General features: G+C 54.1%; 1 protein-coding gene across 3 annotated transcripts in view; it reads left to right on the forward strand.

Annotated features, from left to right (window-relative positions):
- FANCA (FA complementation group A) overlaps nucleotides 1-17,150 on the forward strand; it is a 59,679-nt gene that overhangs the window by 42,037 nt on the left and 492 nt on the right. For 2 of the 3 annotated variants that reach the window (XM_044255521.1, XM_044255523.1), the window contains 15 exons: nucleotides 590-686; nucleotides 2,596-2,772; nucleotides 4,134-4,207; nucleotides 6,215-6,343; nucleotides 9,297-9,381; nucleotides 10,775-10,941; nucleotides 11,469-11,574; nucleotides 12,604-12,663; nucleotides 12,813-12,917; nucleotides 13,642-13,754; nucleotides 14,546-14,684; nucleotides 15,651-15,725; nucleotides 15,917-16,133; nucleotides 16,604-16,679; nucleotides 16,931-17,087. In XM_044255521.1, the coding sequence (XP_044111456.1) occupies nucleotides 590-686; nucleotides 2,596-2,772; nucleotides 4,134-4,207; nucleotides 6,215-6,343; nucleotides 9,297-9,381; nucleotides 10,775-10,941; nucleotides 11,469-11,574; nucleotides 12,604-12,663; nucleotides 12,813-12,917; nucleotides 13,642-13,754; nucleotides 14,546-14,684; nucleotides 15,651-15,725; nucleotides 15,917-16,133; nucleotides 16,604-16,679; nucleotides 16,931-17,087 (1,777 nt within the window). Of the gene's footprint in view, nucleotides 1-589; nucleotides 687-2,595; nucleotides 2,773-4,133; nucleotides 4,208-6,214; nucleotides 6,344-9,296; nucleotides 9,382-10,774; nucleotides 10,942-11,468; nucleotides 11,575-12,603; nucleotides 12,664-12,812; nucleotides 12,918-13,641; nucleotides 13,755-14,545; nucleotides 14,685-15,650; nucleotides 15,726-15,916; nucleotides 16,134-16,603; nucleotides 16,680-16,930; nucleotides 17,092-17,150 lie in introns of all 3 variants that reach the window. The other variant, XM_044255522.1, reaches the window with a different exon arrangement.

Here is a 17,150-nt window from a genome sequence, read left to right on the forward strand (position 1 = left end):
CTGAGAGTGCCCCCCAGCAGTCATTCGTGAAGGCGCCCGGGTCCCCTTCCTTCCTCAGCACCTTCCTCCCTTCCCCTCGGCCCCGGGGTCAGTCTCTTCTCATCGGGCTCTTCCTCCCAACCCTTGATAACCCAACACAGGCAGGCAAAGTCTCCACCATAGGCCGAGTTGAAATTGGGCCTGCTTCTGTCTGGTTCCATAGACTTCCTGCAGCAAGGAACAGTGACTGGGTGAGCGGAAACCCTGTCAGATGACAGGTCAGCAGCGTTCGCCCCATCTGACTCGATGGCTTTTGTCCCGCCGTGACTCTACGTGCGGTAAAAGCAAGCCTGTATTGAACAGTCTGACCGTTGCTGTGTTTTCTGGGTCTGTGCCTTCCGCGTAGACAGAGCTCAGACCCACAGGTGTAATGGGGCCCGGTTCCCGAGGGCTCAGAGGAGCCGGCCTGGCCCGGAGCCGAGACCAAGACTGCCCCTTGGGACATCCGGTTTAGAATGCAGTCAGTTCAGTTTTGTGACATTCACACTGCTGTTATAGTTCCTTATTTTGCAAGCAGCACATTTGTACATTTTATGTTTTCTGTTTTCAGATTTTGTACAGCGGCGATTGCTTACTCTTTGTGTAAGTCTCCTTCTGGGTCGCAAGATACTTTGTTCAGCTGCTTATCTCCAGCCCTCCTGAAAAAGGTAGGTCTGTCCACATCCTTTTCTGCATTCGGTCCATCTCCAGTTTCCCGCAGGTTTCTAGTGAAGGCCCAGCTCTCTGCTCTCTCCCTGCCCCCTCTCTGCACAGCTGTGCTCTCTTGTGCTTCGGACCGTGCCCTGGGAGCTGCCTCCCCTGTGCTGGGGCTGAACACGGCCTTTCTCTTTTGCTCGCAGACTTAAGATGAAGGGGGCAAGTAAGATGACAAAGACCATGAATGTCCCTCCTTTTCTATTTTCCTTAAAGATCTTATTTATTTATTTGACAGACAGAGATCACAAGCAGGCAGAGAGGCAGGCAGAGAGAGAGGAGAAAGAAGGCTCCCCGCCGAGCAGAGAGCCTGATGCGGGGCTCGATCCCAGGACCCTGGGATCATGACCTGAGCCGAAGGCAGCGGCTTCACCCACTGAGCCACCCAGGCGCCTCTGTCCCTCATTTTTCTAAAAAGAAACAGACACTGGGGCGCCTGGGTGGCTCAGTGGGTTAAGCTGCTTAAGCCACTCTGCTCAGCAGGGAGCCTGCTTCCTCCTCTCTGTCTCTCTGCCTACTTGTGATCCCTGTCTGTCAAACAAATAAATAAAATCTTTTTTAAAAAAAAAGAAAAAGAAAAACACACTGATTTTTGTGAAATAGGTATACTAGAAGATAAATATTCGTGGAAGGTATCTTTGTATTTAAACAAGAGTTCTGATTTTCTCAAAAGACCTCCCTCATCTGTTGAATGCTTGTGTTTATTACAAGACCAGAGGAAATTAGAGAATTTATTTCTTCTAGAGGGAGGTGAGCTCGGGGGGCAGAGGGAGAGAGAAAGTCTCAAGCAGACTCTGCACTGAGCACACAGCCCGATGTGGGACTCGATCTCTAACCCTAAGGTCATGACCTGAGGCAAAATCAAGAGTTGGATGTTTGGGCGCCTGGGTGGCTCAGTGGGTTAATCCTCTGCCTTCGGCTCGGGTCATGGTCTCAGGGTCCTGGGATCGAGTCCCGCATCGGGCTCTCTGCTCAGCAGGGAGCCTGCTTCCCTCTCTCTCTCTCTGCCTGCCTCTCCATCTACTTGTGATTTCTCTCTGTCAAATAAATAAATAAAATCTTTAAAAAAAAAAAAAAGAGTTGGATGCTTAACTGCCTGAGCCACCCAGGCATCCCAAAAGCAGAGAAATTTAAAGATGTGTACTAGAAACCTTTGGTGGCAACAGTGAACTTGAAGTTAGAATGGAAACCAGCGTGACTCCTTTGGTGGAGTTTTAAGGAACATCTTATGAAGTTGAAATGCAGATCTCGGTTCCAGGCGTCACATTAGAATCCGTTGTGAAACCCTGGTCCTGCCCATGGGTTAAGTGGGGTCTGGGCACCCTTGTGCTCCGGTCATTGGTGTTGAGGAACTTGGGCTCAGGTGCCTGCATTTTGAAGCCCGCAACAGAGAGTAGGAGGTGGCCCAGACAAGGCAGTTCCTGGTCCCACCTTGTGTAATTCTGAGGGGTGTCCCTATCCCTCCCCTGGTCGCCTCGAGCAGCCTGTGGCTCAGTGAAGATCAAGAAAGGTCTGATCTCCTAGTGGCAGACATAAATGTACTCCCAGACAGTCTGGCGCTTCTCCACTTGGCATCCTCTTTCAGTGGAAACGCCGGTGCCGTCAGCAGCTGTGGGGTCGTGTCCGCCCCGCCACGTCGGGGACAGTTTAGAACCTGCAATCCTGCCTCCAGGTGTTGCATCCCAGGAGACGGACAGACGTGCGCCAACATTTACAGACAGGGCTGGTCACCGAAATTACATCCGTAGCTGAACACGGGGCCCAGAGCGCCCCGGGAGGCGTTAGCAAGGCCACTCCGGGTGTTCACAGGGTCTCCAAGCTGCCCTGCCGTGGGCACACAACCAGCTTATTGTGTCTCTTCAGTTCCAGTTCATTCTCTTCAGGCTGTTCTCAGAAGCCCGAGAACCCCCATCTCAGGAGGACGCAGTCGGCCTTCCCTGGAGGCTCCTGTGCCTGCCGTCCGCGGACTGGCAACGAGCCGCCCTCTGTCTGTGGAAACAGAGAGCCTTCCAGGAACTGTTGGAGGAGAAAGAAGTTCATGTAGGTCCCACTGCCCTTTTCCTGCTTCTCACCTCGTCCTAATGCACGGGCTTTTGTGGATAGATTTGGGGTGTCCTCAGGACACGGTGGGCCAGCCCGGCGCTGAAGCAGCACAGAGGCCGCTTTGCGGGAAAGCGCTGGGTGTTACTGCCGAGTCACACGGCCTCGCAAGAAGGAAGACTGAAAGGTCATTTCTACTCTGCCCGCGTCCCCTGGCACTAACGTTTTGCAGCAGGTCATAAGGGGGAATGAACATCTTGGAGCATAGCTGCCAGGCTCCGATTTGGGCTGGGCCTGCTCTGAGCCTGGTCACCAGGGGGCCTTGGCCTGCTCCAGCCAGCAGGCTACGTTATTGGTCTGCTGCCCTTTCATAACCTTTCATTTGCTCCTTGCGTGTTTGCTTATTTCAGTCTTTAGAGAAGAAACTCAATTGTTGTGTTGTATATTCAGTGCTTTTACCAGAGCAGGTGTGACAGCGTGTGTTGAGCACAACAAGGCGCTGGGAGCACTCTGCCCGCGGGCAGCGTAGCCGGTGTCTCCGAGGGCCGCCGCCCCTGCTCTCTCTCGGGTGATCGTGGATGTGGACACGTGCGTGTGTCCCTGAGCAGGGAGCTACTCTGTACGGCCAGCTCTGGCGCGGACAGGGAGTGTGCTGTGCATGCATTTCTCGAGTGTGCTTTTTTTTTTTTTTTAAGATTTTATTTATTTATTTGACAGACAGAGATCACAAGCAGGCAGAGAGGCAGGCAGAGAGAGAGAGAGGAGGAAGCAGGCTCCCCGCCGAGCAGAGAGCCCGATGCGGGGCTCGATCCCAGGACACTGGGACCATGACCTGAGCTGAAGCCAGAGGCTTAACCCACTGAGCCACCCAGGCGCCCCTGGAGGGTGCACTTTGACACACAGTGTGAGGTTTTGAGATTAGTCCACGTTCATGCGTGGGATCGTTGCAAGAATTTCAGAGTGACCCCTGTGCTATCGGGAGTGTTCCCAGCGCATCACGACATCAGGCTGTGCTGTGGTGACTTCGCCTCACTCACAACGCGGTCGTGGCGGTAGTGGTGTGCAGGAACTGGGCGCGGTTAACTGTTCAAAACCAGGCAGTGTGCTGGAGAATTCCATCTCCGAGTACGAGTTTGAGCGGCTGTCGTGAGCCTCCTGCTCAGAGGTAAATGAAGCAGTATCTGAGCTCTTCATCCAGGGCTCAGCGTCAGAGCCTCAGGCTGACCGCCAGGAACGGCGAGAGGACAGAGACCAGCAGAGGCTCCCAGTCATGCCTCGGGGACAGCAGAGTGTCACCAAGCTGACCTGTGGTTTCTGCGTCCTGTCCGCACTGTGGTGTTCATGTCGTCCTTTTCTCTCAGTTAACTTACAGGGACTGGTTACAGCTGGAGCTAGAAATTCAACCCGAGCTTGATTTTCTTTCGGATACGGAAAGGTAAGTGTTGAAAGGCATCTGCCTTGGGGTGCCGTGGGGGGCTCAGTCAATGAGACATCGGACTCTATTTCAGCTCGGATCATGATCTTAAGGTCCTGGGACCAAGCTGGGTCAGGCTGCTGCTCAGTGGGGAGTCTGCTCCTCCCTCTGCCCTGCCCTCCCACCACCATGTGCATGCATGTGCACTCGCAAATAAATACAGTCTTTACAAGGGGGTAGGGGATCTGCCTTTCAAAACGCTGTATGATTTTCTGCATTATCTTAAAGTCATATCCTCAGCGTTCAGTTAACATAACTGACAAGCACAGTTTCATTCATTTGTTCCTTCAAGAAACATGTACTGAGTTCCTCCTGTTTGTCAGGTACTTCTAGAATGTTCTTTTTTTTTTTTTTTTAAGATTTTATTTATTTATTTGACAGACAGAGATCACAAGTAGGCAGAGAGGCAAGGCAGAGAGAGAGAGAGAGAGAGAGAGGAGGAAGCAGGCTCTCTGCGGAGCAGACAGCCCGATGTGGGGCTCGATCCCAGGACACTGGGATCATGACCTGAGCCGAAGGCAGAGGCTTTAACCCACTGAGCCACCCAGGCGCCCCTTTCTAGAATGTTCTTGAACATGGGGTGCATTGTGACGAGACAGGCCTGCCCTTAGGGCACCTTCATGCAGACGGGGGCACAAGGCAGTGCACTTCGGCCCTGACACCCCAGACTGGGCACTCCTGCCAGCAGCTGCACACAGGCGTACCCCGAGTGGGCCCGGGGCCAAGCATGCAGGCAGCGAAAATGGATCAGGACCCCAGACAGGGCTCTGAGAACAGGTCCCAGGGAGGGCATGGCAGGGGCAGCAAATGTGCTTCCGCTGGGAGGGAGCGGAGCAGGGACGGCCGAGCGGTGAGGAGCCGCAGTGGAGTCCTGGTTGTCCGGGGCCCTGCTGCCGGGGCTGGGAGTGTTCTCGGCCGGCCGGCCGGCATCCACCTCACCCATGGGACGAACACGATGGCCGGCAGAAGGCTGGTCAGCAGCGCCGGCCCTGAGCGTGTGGCAGGAGGAGTAGGTAAATCGAGGTCCGAGCTCCTGTGGGTCCCAGGGCCAACTCCACAGACCACAGGGAGGAGAAATGTGCTGTTCTGAGTGTGAGTGGGTGCCGACAAGCCCCTGGGTGTGGGGGTCCTCGGTCAGGGAGGGAAACGTGCTGGGGCTATCGTGGAGCTGGTGGGCATAGGAGCGCCGGGGGGGGCAGCCAAGGGCAGGGTTCAGCATGAGCCGCCCTGAGCCGCTGTCCCTTTGTGGTCAGAGTTGGGTCACGTGCAGGGGCTGCTGTCTCGTGGTGTCCGGTTCTAGGAGGAGCGAGTAGAGATAAAGTCAGAACCGTGCCGAGAATAACTGCTTGTCCCGCAAGACGGAGGTCCTCTTGCTGCTCAGGTCTGCGCCCAGCCACCTGAGTGCTTTGGGCGTGGGTTCGTCGGTCCTGGGTCTCCCCTCCCTTCCCTCCTCCTCCTCTATTTTGCTAGGAAAAGAAGCATGTACGTTGTCTAGTGTGAGGACCCATGGGAAGCATTTCTTACCCCCAGATCACTATGTTGGAGCTGGGCGTAGGCCTTTCCTTTTTTAATTCTACAAGTAGCACAAATCTATTTCTCAACGGTTCCTTGCCCATTCATGGGCCTATGGAAACGTCTTACTTGGGTTCAGCTCGTTCTGCAGAAATGGACGGTCAGTGGTTCCCTGGCTGAGGCTTTCAGTCGGGACATCCTCAGGACCTTTTCTGTGAGCACCTGCAGAGCCTGGTCCAGATCCGGGCACCTTTGCTGGCAGACCCTGGGATAATGACCCAAGGGGGATGGCCCCCGAGGGGGTCTTGACTGTGGTAGGGGGCCTTCTTGTAGCCCCAGTCCTTCAGATCTAACCCCCTGCTGTTGTTAGGCCCCGGCTCTGGGCTCGCTTTTCGGCCACAGGAAGCTCTAGTTCGCAGCCTTTCTCCGCGCAGACGTTGGTGTTTGCTGTTGCAGGTGGGACTTCCAGCAGTGGGCGATCCGCGAGCACTTCCTGCCCGCGCCGGCCGCTGCGGGGGGCTGCGGTGGGGAGCTGCGGACTGCGTGCTCGGTTCTTGTCGACGTGCTGATAGACTTCTGCCACAGGTGAGGAATTCTGATGCCGAAAAGCATCACACTTTTAAAATTTCGGTAGTTTTTATTTCTCTCGGTCTACATTGTGTTCTACAAAGCACAGTTGAACACAGCCTGATGGCAAGTCTGAGTCTGTTTGAAGTGAAGGTGAGTTTTCCGAGTCCATTTTCTTTGTGTGTAGATTTGCCAGTGGCAAAGACTTGTCTTTCTGCTCTGTCACCTGGCACCTGGGTCACTAAGTGTAAGGGTTAGGATGAGTAGGCTAGCAGGTGGCAAGCATCACCACCTGCGGGGCGTGGGCTGGCTGCCACGGGGCAGAGTTCCCTGCAACGTGCAGGCTGAGTTGGGTTTGCCTTCCTGCTGAGCTGGTCGCTATTAGTCTCCGTCCTCCTGACTGTCAGTTCCATCTTCCACACTTTAGGTGGTGTATCGTATTAAATCATAGAAAACGAATCTTGTTACCCTCTCAGAAACACAGTCCGTGGAAATGGTTACTGAAGACACAAGGAAGGACAGTTGCCTTTCTGTTTCCCACTGCGTCTGTCTTCCCCACAAGGACCTGTAAACCATCGCCTAGTTAGCAAAACTCTTACAAGTCCCCTTATGTTGAGTAGTGCTGGGAATTTTCCTAGCGGTGCTTAGTGGTCGGGAGCAGCCCCTGCTGTACCAGGCAAACTCAGGTTGGGGCCGGTCCTCTTGTCCTCATTTCTCTGAGGAGGCAGGAACAAGGGCATGTGCACAGTGCATTCCTCCCGCGCCGTCAACTCTGGAATCTGCTTTCTTTCTTTTTTTTTTTTTAAGATTTTATTTATTTATTTGACAGACAGAGATCACAAGTAGGCAGAGAGGCAGGCGGAGAGAGAGGAGGAAGCAGGCTCCCTGCTGAGCACAGAGCCCGATGTGGGGCTCGATCCCAGGACCCTGAGATCATGACCTGAGCCGAAGGCAGCGGCTTAACCCACTGAGCCACCCAGGCGCCCCTCAATTGGTATTTTTTTAAAAATTTGTATATAATGTATTATTTGTTTCAGGGGTACAGGTCTGTGATTGATCAGTCTGCTATGTCATATCTTAACCTTTTTTAGGAACTACCAGACTGTTTTCCAAAACTGTACCATTTTACATTCCCACCAGCGGTATCAGAGGGTTCCAGTTTCTCCACGTTATCACCAACATAGTTAATGTTACCTTTCGATAAATACCTGTTCTAATGGATACGCAGCGGTATATTTCATTATGGTTTTTCTTTGTTTTTCTCTGGTGGCTAATGATATTGAGCATCTTTTCATTTGCTTGAGTTTGTGTATCTTCTTTGAGAAATGTCACATCCTTGCCCATTTTAAAGGTTCTTTATGTATTCTGGATACCAGATCCTTATCCGATACAAGACGCAGATACGGTCTCTCATTCTAGTAGTCATCTTTTCACTCCTTCCCTTGTTGGGAGTCCTTTGATGCACAGAAGTGTTAAATTTTGATGAAGTCCAGATTATTTTTAGGTTTAGCTCTTATTTTAGGTCTTTGATCCATTTGATTTAATTTTTTGGAATAAGTTAAGGATCCACCGCTAGTCTTTTGCATATGGACATCCAGTTGTCCCAGCAGGTTTTGTTAAAGACACTGTCCTTCCCCATTCAGTGGTCTTGGCACCCTTGCTTTGAATCCGTTAACCATACCTATGAAAGTTTATTTCTGGACTCTCTATTGACTTTGGTGTATACACCCTTTTTTAAAAATATAATTTTATTTGTGATGTATACATCTATTCTTATGCCAATATCACAATGTATCAATTACTGTAGATTTGTAGGAAGTTTTAAATTGGGAAATGTGGATCTTCCAACTTCCTTTTTTCCCCCCCCAAAGGTTATTTTGGGAATTCTGGGTCCTCTGTAATTCCACACATGATCTTAGCCAAAAGGCCGAGAAGCGATCGTCCTTTGTAATTCCATCTAAATTTCCAGATCAATTTGCCAGTTTCAACATAACCAGCTGGGATTCTGATAGAGATTGCATTGTATCTGTATGTAATTATGGGCAGATATTATCATTTTAACGACACTGATTCTTCCTGTCCAGGAACATGGGATATCTTTCAATTTATTTAGGTCTTCTATAATTTTCTCAATGTTTTAGAGTTTTCATCGTACAAGTTTTGCACCTCCTTGGTTAAATTTATCCTTCGGTGTTCTAACACCACTGTAGATGGAATTATCTTAATTCCATTCTTGGATTATTCGTGGGTATAAAGAAATACAATTGATTCTTGTATGTTGATCACCTACCCTACAACTTAGAGAAATTGTTTATTTGCTTTAATAGGTTTTTATTGCAAATTCTTTAAGATGCCCATCTTAAGACGGGTCATCTGTGAATGGAGATAGTTTAACTTTTTCCTTTCCAATCTGGTTGCCTTTCATTTCTTTTTCTGGCTGAACTGTCCCAGCTAGAACTTCCAGTGGTATTGAATGAAAGCGATGAAAGAGAACTTTGTCTTACTTCTGATTTTAGGAAGAAACCTCTCATCATTAAGAACAACACGAGCTGTGGCTTTTTCATAGATGGCCTTCATCAGGTTGAGGAAGTTCATTTCTGCTGCTAGTTTGTTGAGTGTTTTTATCATGAAAGGGAACTGAATTTTGTCTAATGTTTTATCTGTGTCTATAGAGATGTTCACATGGTTTTTCTTTATTCTATTGATAGGATTTCAGGGTGTTGAACCAACCTCCCATTCTTAGGATAAATCCCACTTGATTATGGCACACAATTGTTTTTAGATGTCACTAGCTTGGGGTTGCTAGTATTTTGTTGTGGGTTTGTTGTTTGTTGTTGATGACTGTGGGTATCACGTGGTCCTCTGGGACCTCCTGACCCTGTGACCACAGGCCTCTGGAGGTAGGAGGAGAAGTCGGAAAACCTGTACATCAGGAGACCCTTACAAGACTTTGATCATGTTTTTGTTTCAGTTTGAGGAGTTCCAATTGCTCAGAGAATTCTGATTTGGTTCTCGGTAGCTGCACAGGAAATCGAGATATTTTTTCCAGATTGCAGGTGAGTTAAAAGATGAAAACTCAGTGTGTTTCACTGCATCTGTCATCTGCTGTCTTTTCGTGGTCATCTGCTATTAAGGTATTTACTATGAATGTCTTAAGGCAACCCAGCCGAATGAAAACTAACGTCACACATATAACGGGTCAGACCCAGAGTGACAGTGTGCTCGCTTCACCTGTGAATATCCCAAAAATACAGAAACAAAATCAGTGGTGTCAGAACCGTCTCCAGGCTTAGGAACATTTAAAATGTGAAAATAGAAGAAACTGAGAAGATACCAGCTTTGGTAGGAAAGGGGTTGCTGTGCACCCCTTGCTGTCCAGTCCTAACTGCTCCATTTGAATGTCGGGCTCTGGGAAAGGACAGAAAAACCCCCAGCAGGCGCAGGAGCAGTTGAGAGACGACCCTTTCACGGGGTCCCCCGGCACCACCCCAGGCTGGGGGGCTCTTTTCACCAAAGCAGCTGTACATTGGAGGGTGTGGAAATGGGGCTCTTGTTTTGAAGTAAAAGTGCAGTTTGCCTCAGGCCTGGGGCATGTCAGGACAATAAAACGTGGGACCCAGAGATTAGGCTCTGGGGTCAAAGTGCAAACCACAGCCCCCTCTGCTCTCCGCGTCCACGGTGTGCACTGGCAGTCTGCCTCTGGAAGTCCGTGTATGGCTCCGTGTTGACAGGATCCTGTGGTGGATTTCACGCTTCCTGTGGGTGTTTTCTGCTGCTCTTCGAGTGCTTGAATTGAGAAACTGGGAGGGGCAGAAACCATGGAGCAGGTGGCCTGGACACTGGGAAATCTTACCTGCAAATGAATAAAACATCCCACAAAGCAGAGATCCCAGCCCTCCAAGCTTTCGTGTTGACTCGTATCCTCCACATCTGGCCTGACGGGCTTGTGGTAGGAGGAGCGAGTAGGGAGGGGAAGCGGACTGTGTCATGGGCTTAGGTCACACGTGGCACGGACAGTGCTGCGACCTGGGTGCGTGGCTTACCTGGTCTCCGCACATGGACGTGTGGCAACACTGCACACGTGTGTGTCAGGCAGCAGGCATTGTGCTGAGTGCGGTACTGAGCCTGGTGTGTGCGCGTGACACCTGCGCGTTCACAGCAGAAGGGCGAACGATAAACGGTAGGATGTCAGCCCCGGGAGGCTCTGGTCAAGGTGTTCACTGGGCTGTTCGTATTGTTGTTGCAACTTTTCAATGATTTCCAAGTAAAAAGGCTCGTCCCACTCATTCCTAGCTCCTCTGGGGCGACCTCTCTCTCTCGAGCCCACTCGGCCCCATTTCACCGTCCTGACTGGGGCCCACGGCCCGGAGAACTTTGTGCCTTCACATTTGGGCACAATCACCTGGAACCAGCGATGAAGGTACGAACGCTCTGGTCTTGGTTTTGCAGGAGATGGCTGCTGACCTGGAACAGGGCCCAGCGGCGTCCCAGAGCGGCTGTCCTTCGCAGGGGCACTTCCTTTTCCGAGTGTTCCGCTCCCGGCTCCAGGCTCTGGCAGGCGGCTGGGATGTGGCCGCCCGCCTTCAGAGACAGCGGGAGCTACTTGTGTACAAACGGTACCAGCGCACCGCACGGAGAGTCCGTCTTTACACTGGGTTTTCTCTTCTCTTGGTCTTGTGCCCTGTCCCCAGCCTGCAACGGCATTTTCTCATTGGGGTTCCCATGGAGAGAGCAGGGTCTGAAGCTTGGGATTAAAACTTCCCCTTCAGACCCAGGAGCTGCTTTGAACGATGAAGCTCAAATAATGCGTATCAAAACAGGGAAAACCAGTGTGCGTGCAGATACTCACTGTAGCTGTACGTACGAGCGGGAGGTCGGGAAACTCCCCAGTTCTCGGGAACGGCTTGTTAAGACGGAGGGGCCTCCTTTCACTTGGCTGCTGTGCTACTTAAGAGTGGCTCTTGGGGTTAAGACGTGAAGGCCGGCAGTGGACCCCGCAGGGCCCAGGTGCTCAGCACAGCCCCAGAGGGCGACTCTGGTTCCCGGAGCGAGTAGGCAGGGCCGGTACCGATCTGAGCCTGAGCTCTCGAGCAGTGAAGTTAGTGGGCTGTGCCACCACCGCTGACACACTCTTCCCTGCAAGGATCCTCCTCGGTCTGCCCCCATCGGTTCTCGTCGGCAGCCCCCAGGCCTCACAGCCAGCCGCCCCTGACTGCACGGAGTTCTTCTGGTTGGTCAACTCGGAGCTGGTAGGTGCGGCAAGCAACCTTGGGTTGCAGGGACGGGGGGTGATCTGGTTCTTGGAAGATTCGCGAATGTGGCTGCGGTCACTTGGAGCCAACTGCTTCAGTGTGTGCAGCCCATGGGGGACTGCTGTGGGCAAGAATGGGGTACCACTCTGGAAGCCGAGACAGTTGGGGCTGATGTGTGCCCAGCCCTCCTCCCACAGCTAGAACTGGGGCCAGCCAGTTGTAGAGAGCAGCTTCGGCTCCTCCGAAGCTTCAGTGCCTTCCTAGAGCTTTGCTGCAAGTTCAGCCGCCAAGATCCGTAAAATCTTGCAGACCAGGCACCTCCGTTCCTTTCCAGTTTGGACATTTCGGGTATACAAAGGCCAGTGGTGCCGACAGAACTGCCATCCAGTCGGCCCTGCTTCCTTCCGTTGTACACTCTGTTCCGTGTCAGGTGCTCCGAGATCTTACCCAGAGAGACTAAAGCCTGCATGCGTCCAGTCAGGGCCAGTGAGGTCCCCAGGAATCCGCACACTCTACATATTTCAGAACAACTTCCACTCCTGAAGAGGTTTCCTAGTTTTTAAAAATGCACAGATACAACTAAAAATTGAACTAAGGTTCTATTCAGTGACACCGAGTTTTAAAAGGTGACTCAGAAAGCAGGGGAGTTGAGACCAGGTATTCCTTAGGTCCTTAGCAAAGGAAGTTTCCCTTGAAGTTGTCAGAAGGGCCTGTGAAGGCCAGCGGAGCAGAGAAGCCGGAGATGGGGAGGCAAGTGCCATCCCGGCGACAGGGCCAGCAGGGAGCGTCGCAGTGGCCTCCTGGCCTGTGCTGGGGACGGAAGCCGGCAGGCCGGGGCCATCTCCATGTGGCTAGGCAGTGAGATGCTGAGTTCTGGGCCAGCCTTGCAGGCGGACCCAAAGCCGGACCTCCGAGGTCAGTAGTGGCGCCGTGAGCACAGCCAAAGCCTCTCCGCACACGCTGCCCTCAACCCCCCACCACCAGCCCCCCTTGGGTGCTCGCTCACTGGCCCGTGCTCTTTTGCAGAGAAACTTCTGCTCTCACGGAACTGCCCTGACCCACGACATCACCGTCCACTTCTTCAGGGTAATTCTGTTGCCCTCTGCGCCTACCAGATCTCCCGCGGAGACCTCTTGGGCTGGATCCTCATAGCCAGTGGTGCTCTGAGGCCCTGGCGCCTTTCTGGGGTGGGCACACGTGCAGACCACTGACTTCTGGCATGTTCTCTCCTGCAGGGGCTCTTCAACGCCTGTTCACAAAGCAGAAGCCCCGCCCTGACCGCAGACCTGATCCTGAGCGCATGCCAGACCGAGTGCCCCATAGTCCTGACCTCTGCTCTGGTAGGTGCAGCCACCTTCTCGGGGTGTGCCCAGGGCTGGCACAGGGACTGGGGGCCCGGGGCAGCATCCCGATTGTTGTCATTCACGAGCAAATGCATGAGGAGAAATAGGGAGTCATCGGACCTATGGGCATGCAGGACGACGGGCCTCCCTGCTGGAACGTGTCGGGGTGTTGCTTGGCTCTGGTTCTGTGCTGGCTGGTGATGAACCCTAATTTCCTGAGCTCCCCGCTTTGGCTCCGCCCGTTGTCTTGACAGACGGTCTTCTCAAGACTTGAGAAGAAAGGTGGCCCAGTCCCCTGCCAGCCTGCCCTCACGTGGGCGTGGGGCTCCTGGTGGGGGGCGGGGTTCTTCGCTGGCTTTCCTGGAGTCCTGACACCACGCGGCTCTCCTGGCAGCCGGGGGACGTGAGCTGCCACGCCCCGAGTGGTTTGGCCTCGCACAGTCTGGCCCGTGTGGGTGGAATTCAGTGCGAGAGTTACCCTGTGCGTACAACACCAGCTCTCCGTGGGGACGTGGGCGTCCTCCACAGAGGAGGACGAGCTCGCTCGCAGAACTGCCTTGAACCTGGGATGGAGAACATGAGGCCGTCCTTAAAGGTCGTGACTGAGCTGTGCTGCCGGTGTCAGGCACATCTTCGCTGGTCACTCGGGTGTAGGGACTGAAAAGGGGTCCAAGTAGAGCCTCCCCTGATCTGCTGACCGGTGATCTTTCTCTTCTGGAAGTTGTGGTGGCCACGCCTGGAGCCTGACCTTCGCAGCCGGTGGAGGAGCTGCTTCCAGGGCCCGCTGCCCCAGGAGCTGCAGAGACTGGGGGAGGCCCGGCAGTTCGGCAAGAGGTGCGTGGAACAGCGGCAGGAGGGAGCACAGACATTCTTTAGGACCTGCTACAGGTCACCTCCAGGAATGCCTTGGGCTGCCGGACAGAGGCCTCAGGGCAGGCTAGGCAGGAGCCACACGGAAGGGAAGGAACAGACCTGACCTAGCAGGTCCCTGCCCAGCTTTCCGCCCCACCTGCCTCTCCTGGCTCCAGGCCTGGCAGTGCCGGCGTCCCATGGACATGGGAGGCAGGTCCTGGCCTGCCCCGCTGACAGTCTCCGGCCTGGGAGGGCTTGGGAGAGGGCTGTGCCTCTCTGTGCCGTCTGGCCTCCTTCTATTACTGTGTCCTGCGGCAGCATCCAGGGCACTTGAGCTCCCAGAAAACAAGAAATGCCCCATTCCCACATTAATATGCCACTAATCTGGGGCCTTGTTTTTAACCTGCTGGGGCACCTGCACGTCACACTGCGGTCACAGCAGGGGCTGAGGAGCAGGACTGGACCCAGTTTCATGCCCACCGTGGGGAGAGCTCTATGACCCACAACCTTGCAAATCTCGGGCAGTCAGGACCTGGTGTCCTGGTCAGGCCCGACCCACCCCCTCCTCAGGTCCACGGCACAGAAGCAGGTTAGGGCAACTGGGGACTGGACCCAGTCAGTGGCCTCTAGGGCCCTATGCCGAGCCAGGGGTGGTTCTGCAGACTCTAACCCCCCAGCCCCGCGGTGTCCCACCTTGAAGGTCAGCAGGGCTGGTAGCTTTCTGCCGGGACAGGGCTGGGAGGTTCCTGTGGTGACCCGTACCTGTCTCCTAGCTGCCTCTCCGGCGACTCGGCACGCCCCCCACCGGGCCCGGCCTGGCTCTCCGCTGCGGCGCTACACTTTGCCATCCAGCAGGCCGGCAAGGGCGGCATCAGGAGCCAGCTCGAGAAGCTGGAGCGCCAAAGAGAGGAGGCAAGAAATGCATTCTTTCCCTTTCGTGGCAACTTTGTTTTTCATCCGTGTTCCCATCAGCTCTGCTTCTCTGGGTTCACCTAACGAACTCTGCTTTCCCAAGGACGGAAGTATGGCATTCTTGTGACTTCATCAGGAAGGAAGATTTACCAGGTTTATAGATTCAGTAATATTTGACTGTCAAGTTTACCGACAGAACGAGTACCTTACAGGTTACACTTCGGGTGGCTTCTAGCTCATTTTTACCCTCTCCAGATCAGGGCAGTGGGACCTTCTTCGTTCCTATTCCCACGGCCTCAGCTCCCTCATCTCTCCCCGAACTAAACCATTTGTAAACTGGAAAGTCATCTGTCGGCTCAGGACATACAGGCCTGCCTGAGGTTTTTGGTAATTTACTGTAAAAAAATTGTTGGAAAGTAATTTCAGTGGCCTCAAGCCTCTGAGGCCTGTGTGTGCGCAAAGGGAGTGGGGGGATATCCAGAGGGAGCCCAGCCAGCTTGGGGGCGCTCCAGGGGGTTGCGAAGAGGGGGACCCCCGCCGGGGTTGGTGGGGAGAGACTTTTGCGTTTACCTCTAGGGGGTTCATAAACGCCCTTCTAGGCCAGGAGCCCGGCAGCGGGGCGCGGGGGAGCCCTCCTCCCCCAGCTCGCACACCGCGCCCGCCCTGGGCCGCCGCTCAGCTCTCCCTGCGGCCGCGCTAACCAGCTGTGTTAAAGGCACACGTAAGAGGATGCAGTCTCTAAGAATTTATTCTCAAATTACCCTTTAAAATGTTTTTAAAATTCAAAAAAATTTTTAAAGTTTTTTTTTTTAATATAATTTTCCTTCCCGAGAAGATCTACTTAAGGAAAAATTTATGCCCTCTGCCTGTAAATGTTTGGTCAAAGAACGTGTCCGCATCCGTTACTTCGAGTCACCTTTGGAGGGTGCAGCCTGGCTGTTCTGAGGGCGCTGGTTTCATCCGCAGCTCCTGCTTGTCCTGTTCTTCTTCTCCTTGATGGGCCTGCTTTCGTCACACCTGACCCCACACGCAAGGCATCGGGTAAGGGGACTCTCCCAGCCCTAGACCTCTTGAGGAGGGTCTCTGGGAGGAGGCTCCTGGAACGTTCGCACCGAAGGGCTCCTCAGGAATCTTGCGCTTGTTGCAGCGAGAACCCCTAGGCCCCCGGCCTCTTCTCTGAGGTCCCCTTTCAGAACCTGGGCACGGGGCTCCCTGGCCTGTTCCTCCTACAGTCACCATTCAAGACTCAACAGAAGGAGCAAAGGCTCCCTCCTGGGCTAGAGGTCCCCCCTCCCCGCCACGGGCCGGTCTGCGCAGTCAGCCGGCCTCCTCTGTGCGGGCCACAGGCTGCTGACTCCCTGGAGGCTTTGGACATCTGCGCCGAGATCCTGGGGTGTCTGGAGAAGAGGAGGGTGTCCTGGCTGGTGCTCTTTCAGCTGACAGGGGCAGGTAAGACAGTCCCTGGGACCTGGTAGCGGAGAACGGCCTGTGTCTGTGCCAGTAGCCAGCCATCTCTGGGGAAGACAGGTGACCCAGCAGAGGCAGGCTGTGGCCCCCACGTTCCGTTCGGTCCTTTTTCAAAAGCGACTTTCCACTGGTTAGGTATGAACGTTTGGGCTTTAAAGTACTAACTCGTTTTTGGAAGTCTGTCTTCTTGGTAAGTGTATGAACTACATTTTAGAGCGAATGCAGTACAAACGCATCTCAACAATGAACGAGTGGCGTCCTCAGGGTCCCAGAGTGCCACTGAGCCCTTCTGGGGAGGCGTAGGGGTCTACCTCCCAGGCTCTGCCCCCCAGCATGGGGGTACTCCCCACCCCCACCCCCCCCAGCCAGGCACCTGAGGTCCTGAACATGCGGATGCTGGGGCGGGAAGGCGGCCACAGAACTAAACCCGCCCCTCCCCGCTCTGGTTGCAGAGGGCGGCCTGGGGCCCGTCCTCCTCCGCCTGGCCCCAGACCCATACATCAGGCTGCTGCCGTTTGCCTTCTACAGGTAAGTGCCCCGCTGCTCTGGTAGTGTGGCAACACTCTCAGCGAAGGAGTGCCCACTTGGGGGGTTGTGTGTGGTCCAAGGAGGGGTCACCTCTTCCCCCAGCCTGTATCAGTACCACGGTGGGTCTCCCACCACGTGGGCAAGATGCCCGTAACTTCAGTCCTCCGAGGAGTGGCTCGCCGCTCGCTGCTGACTGCCACCCACCTCTGTGCGGTCTGAGAGTCACGAGGCATCCTGTCTCTTACCTTCAGCCTTCTCTCCTACTTCGATGAGGACGCCCTCCTGAGGGAAGACGCCTTCCTGCACGTCGCTGTCGACATGTACCTAAAGCTCATCTGTCTCTTCGTGGCTGGAGAGACCAGTGCAGTCTCGGCTCTAGCCACCAGGAGCCGGGACCTCCAGGGCCAGGCAGGTGACGCGTCTCACAGACCTGTGTGGCCAGCTCGCCTGGCCCAGTGAGCTGGGGGGGGG

Source organism: Neovison vison, chromosome 7 (assembly GCF_020171115.1).
Source record: "Neovison vison isolate M4711 chromosome 7, ASM_NN_V1, whole genome shotgun sequence".
Taxonomy (NCBI): Eukaryota; Metazoa; Chordata; class Mammalia; order Carnivora; family Mustelidae; genus Neogale; species Neogale vison.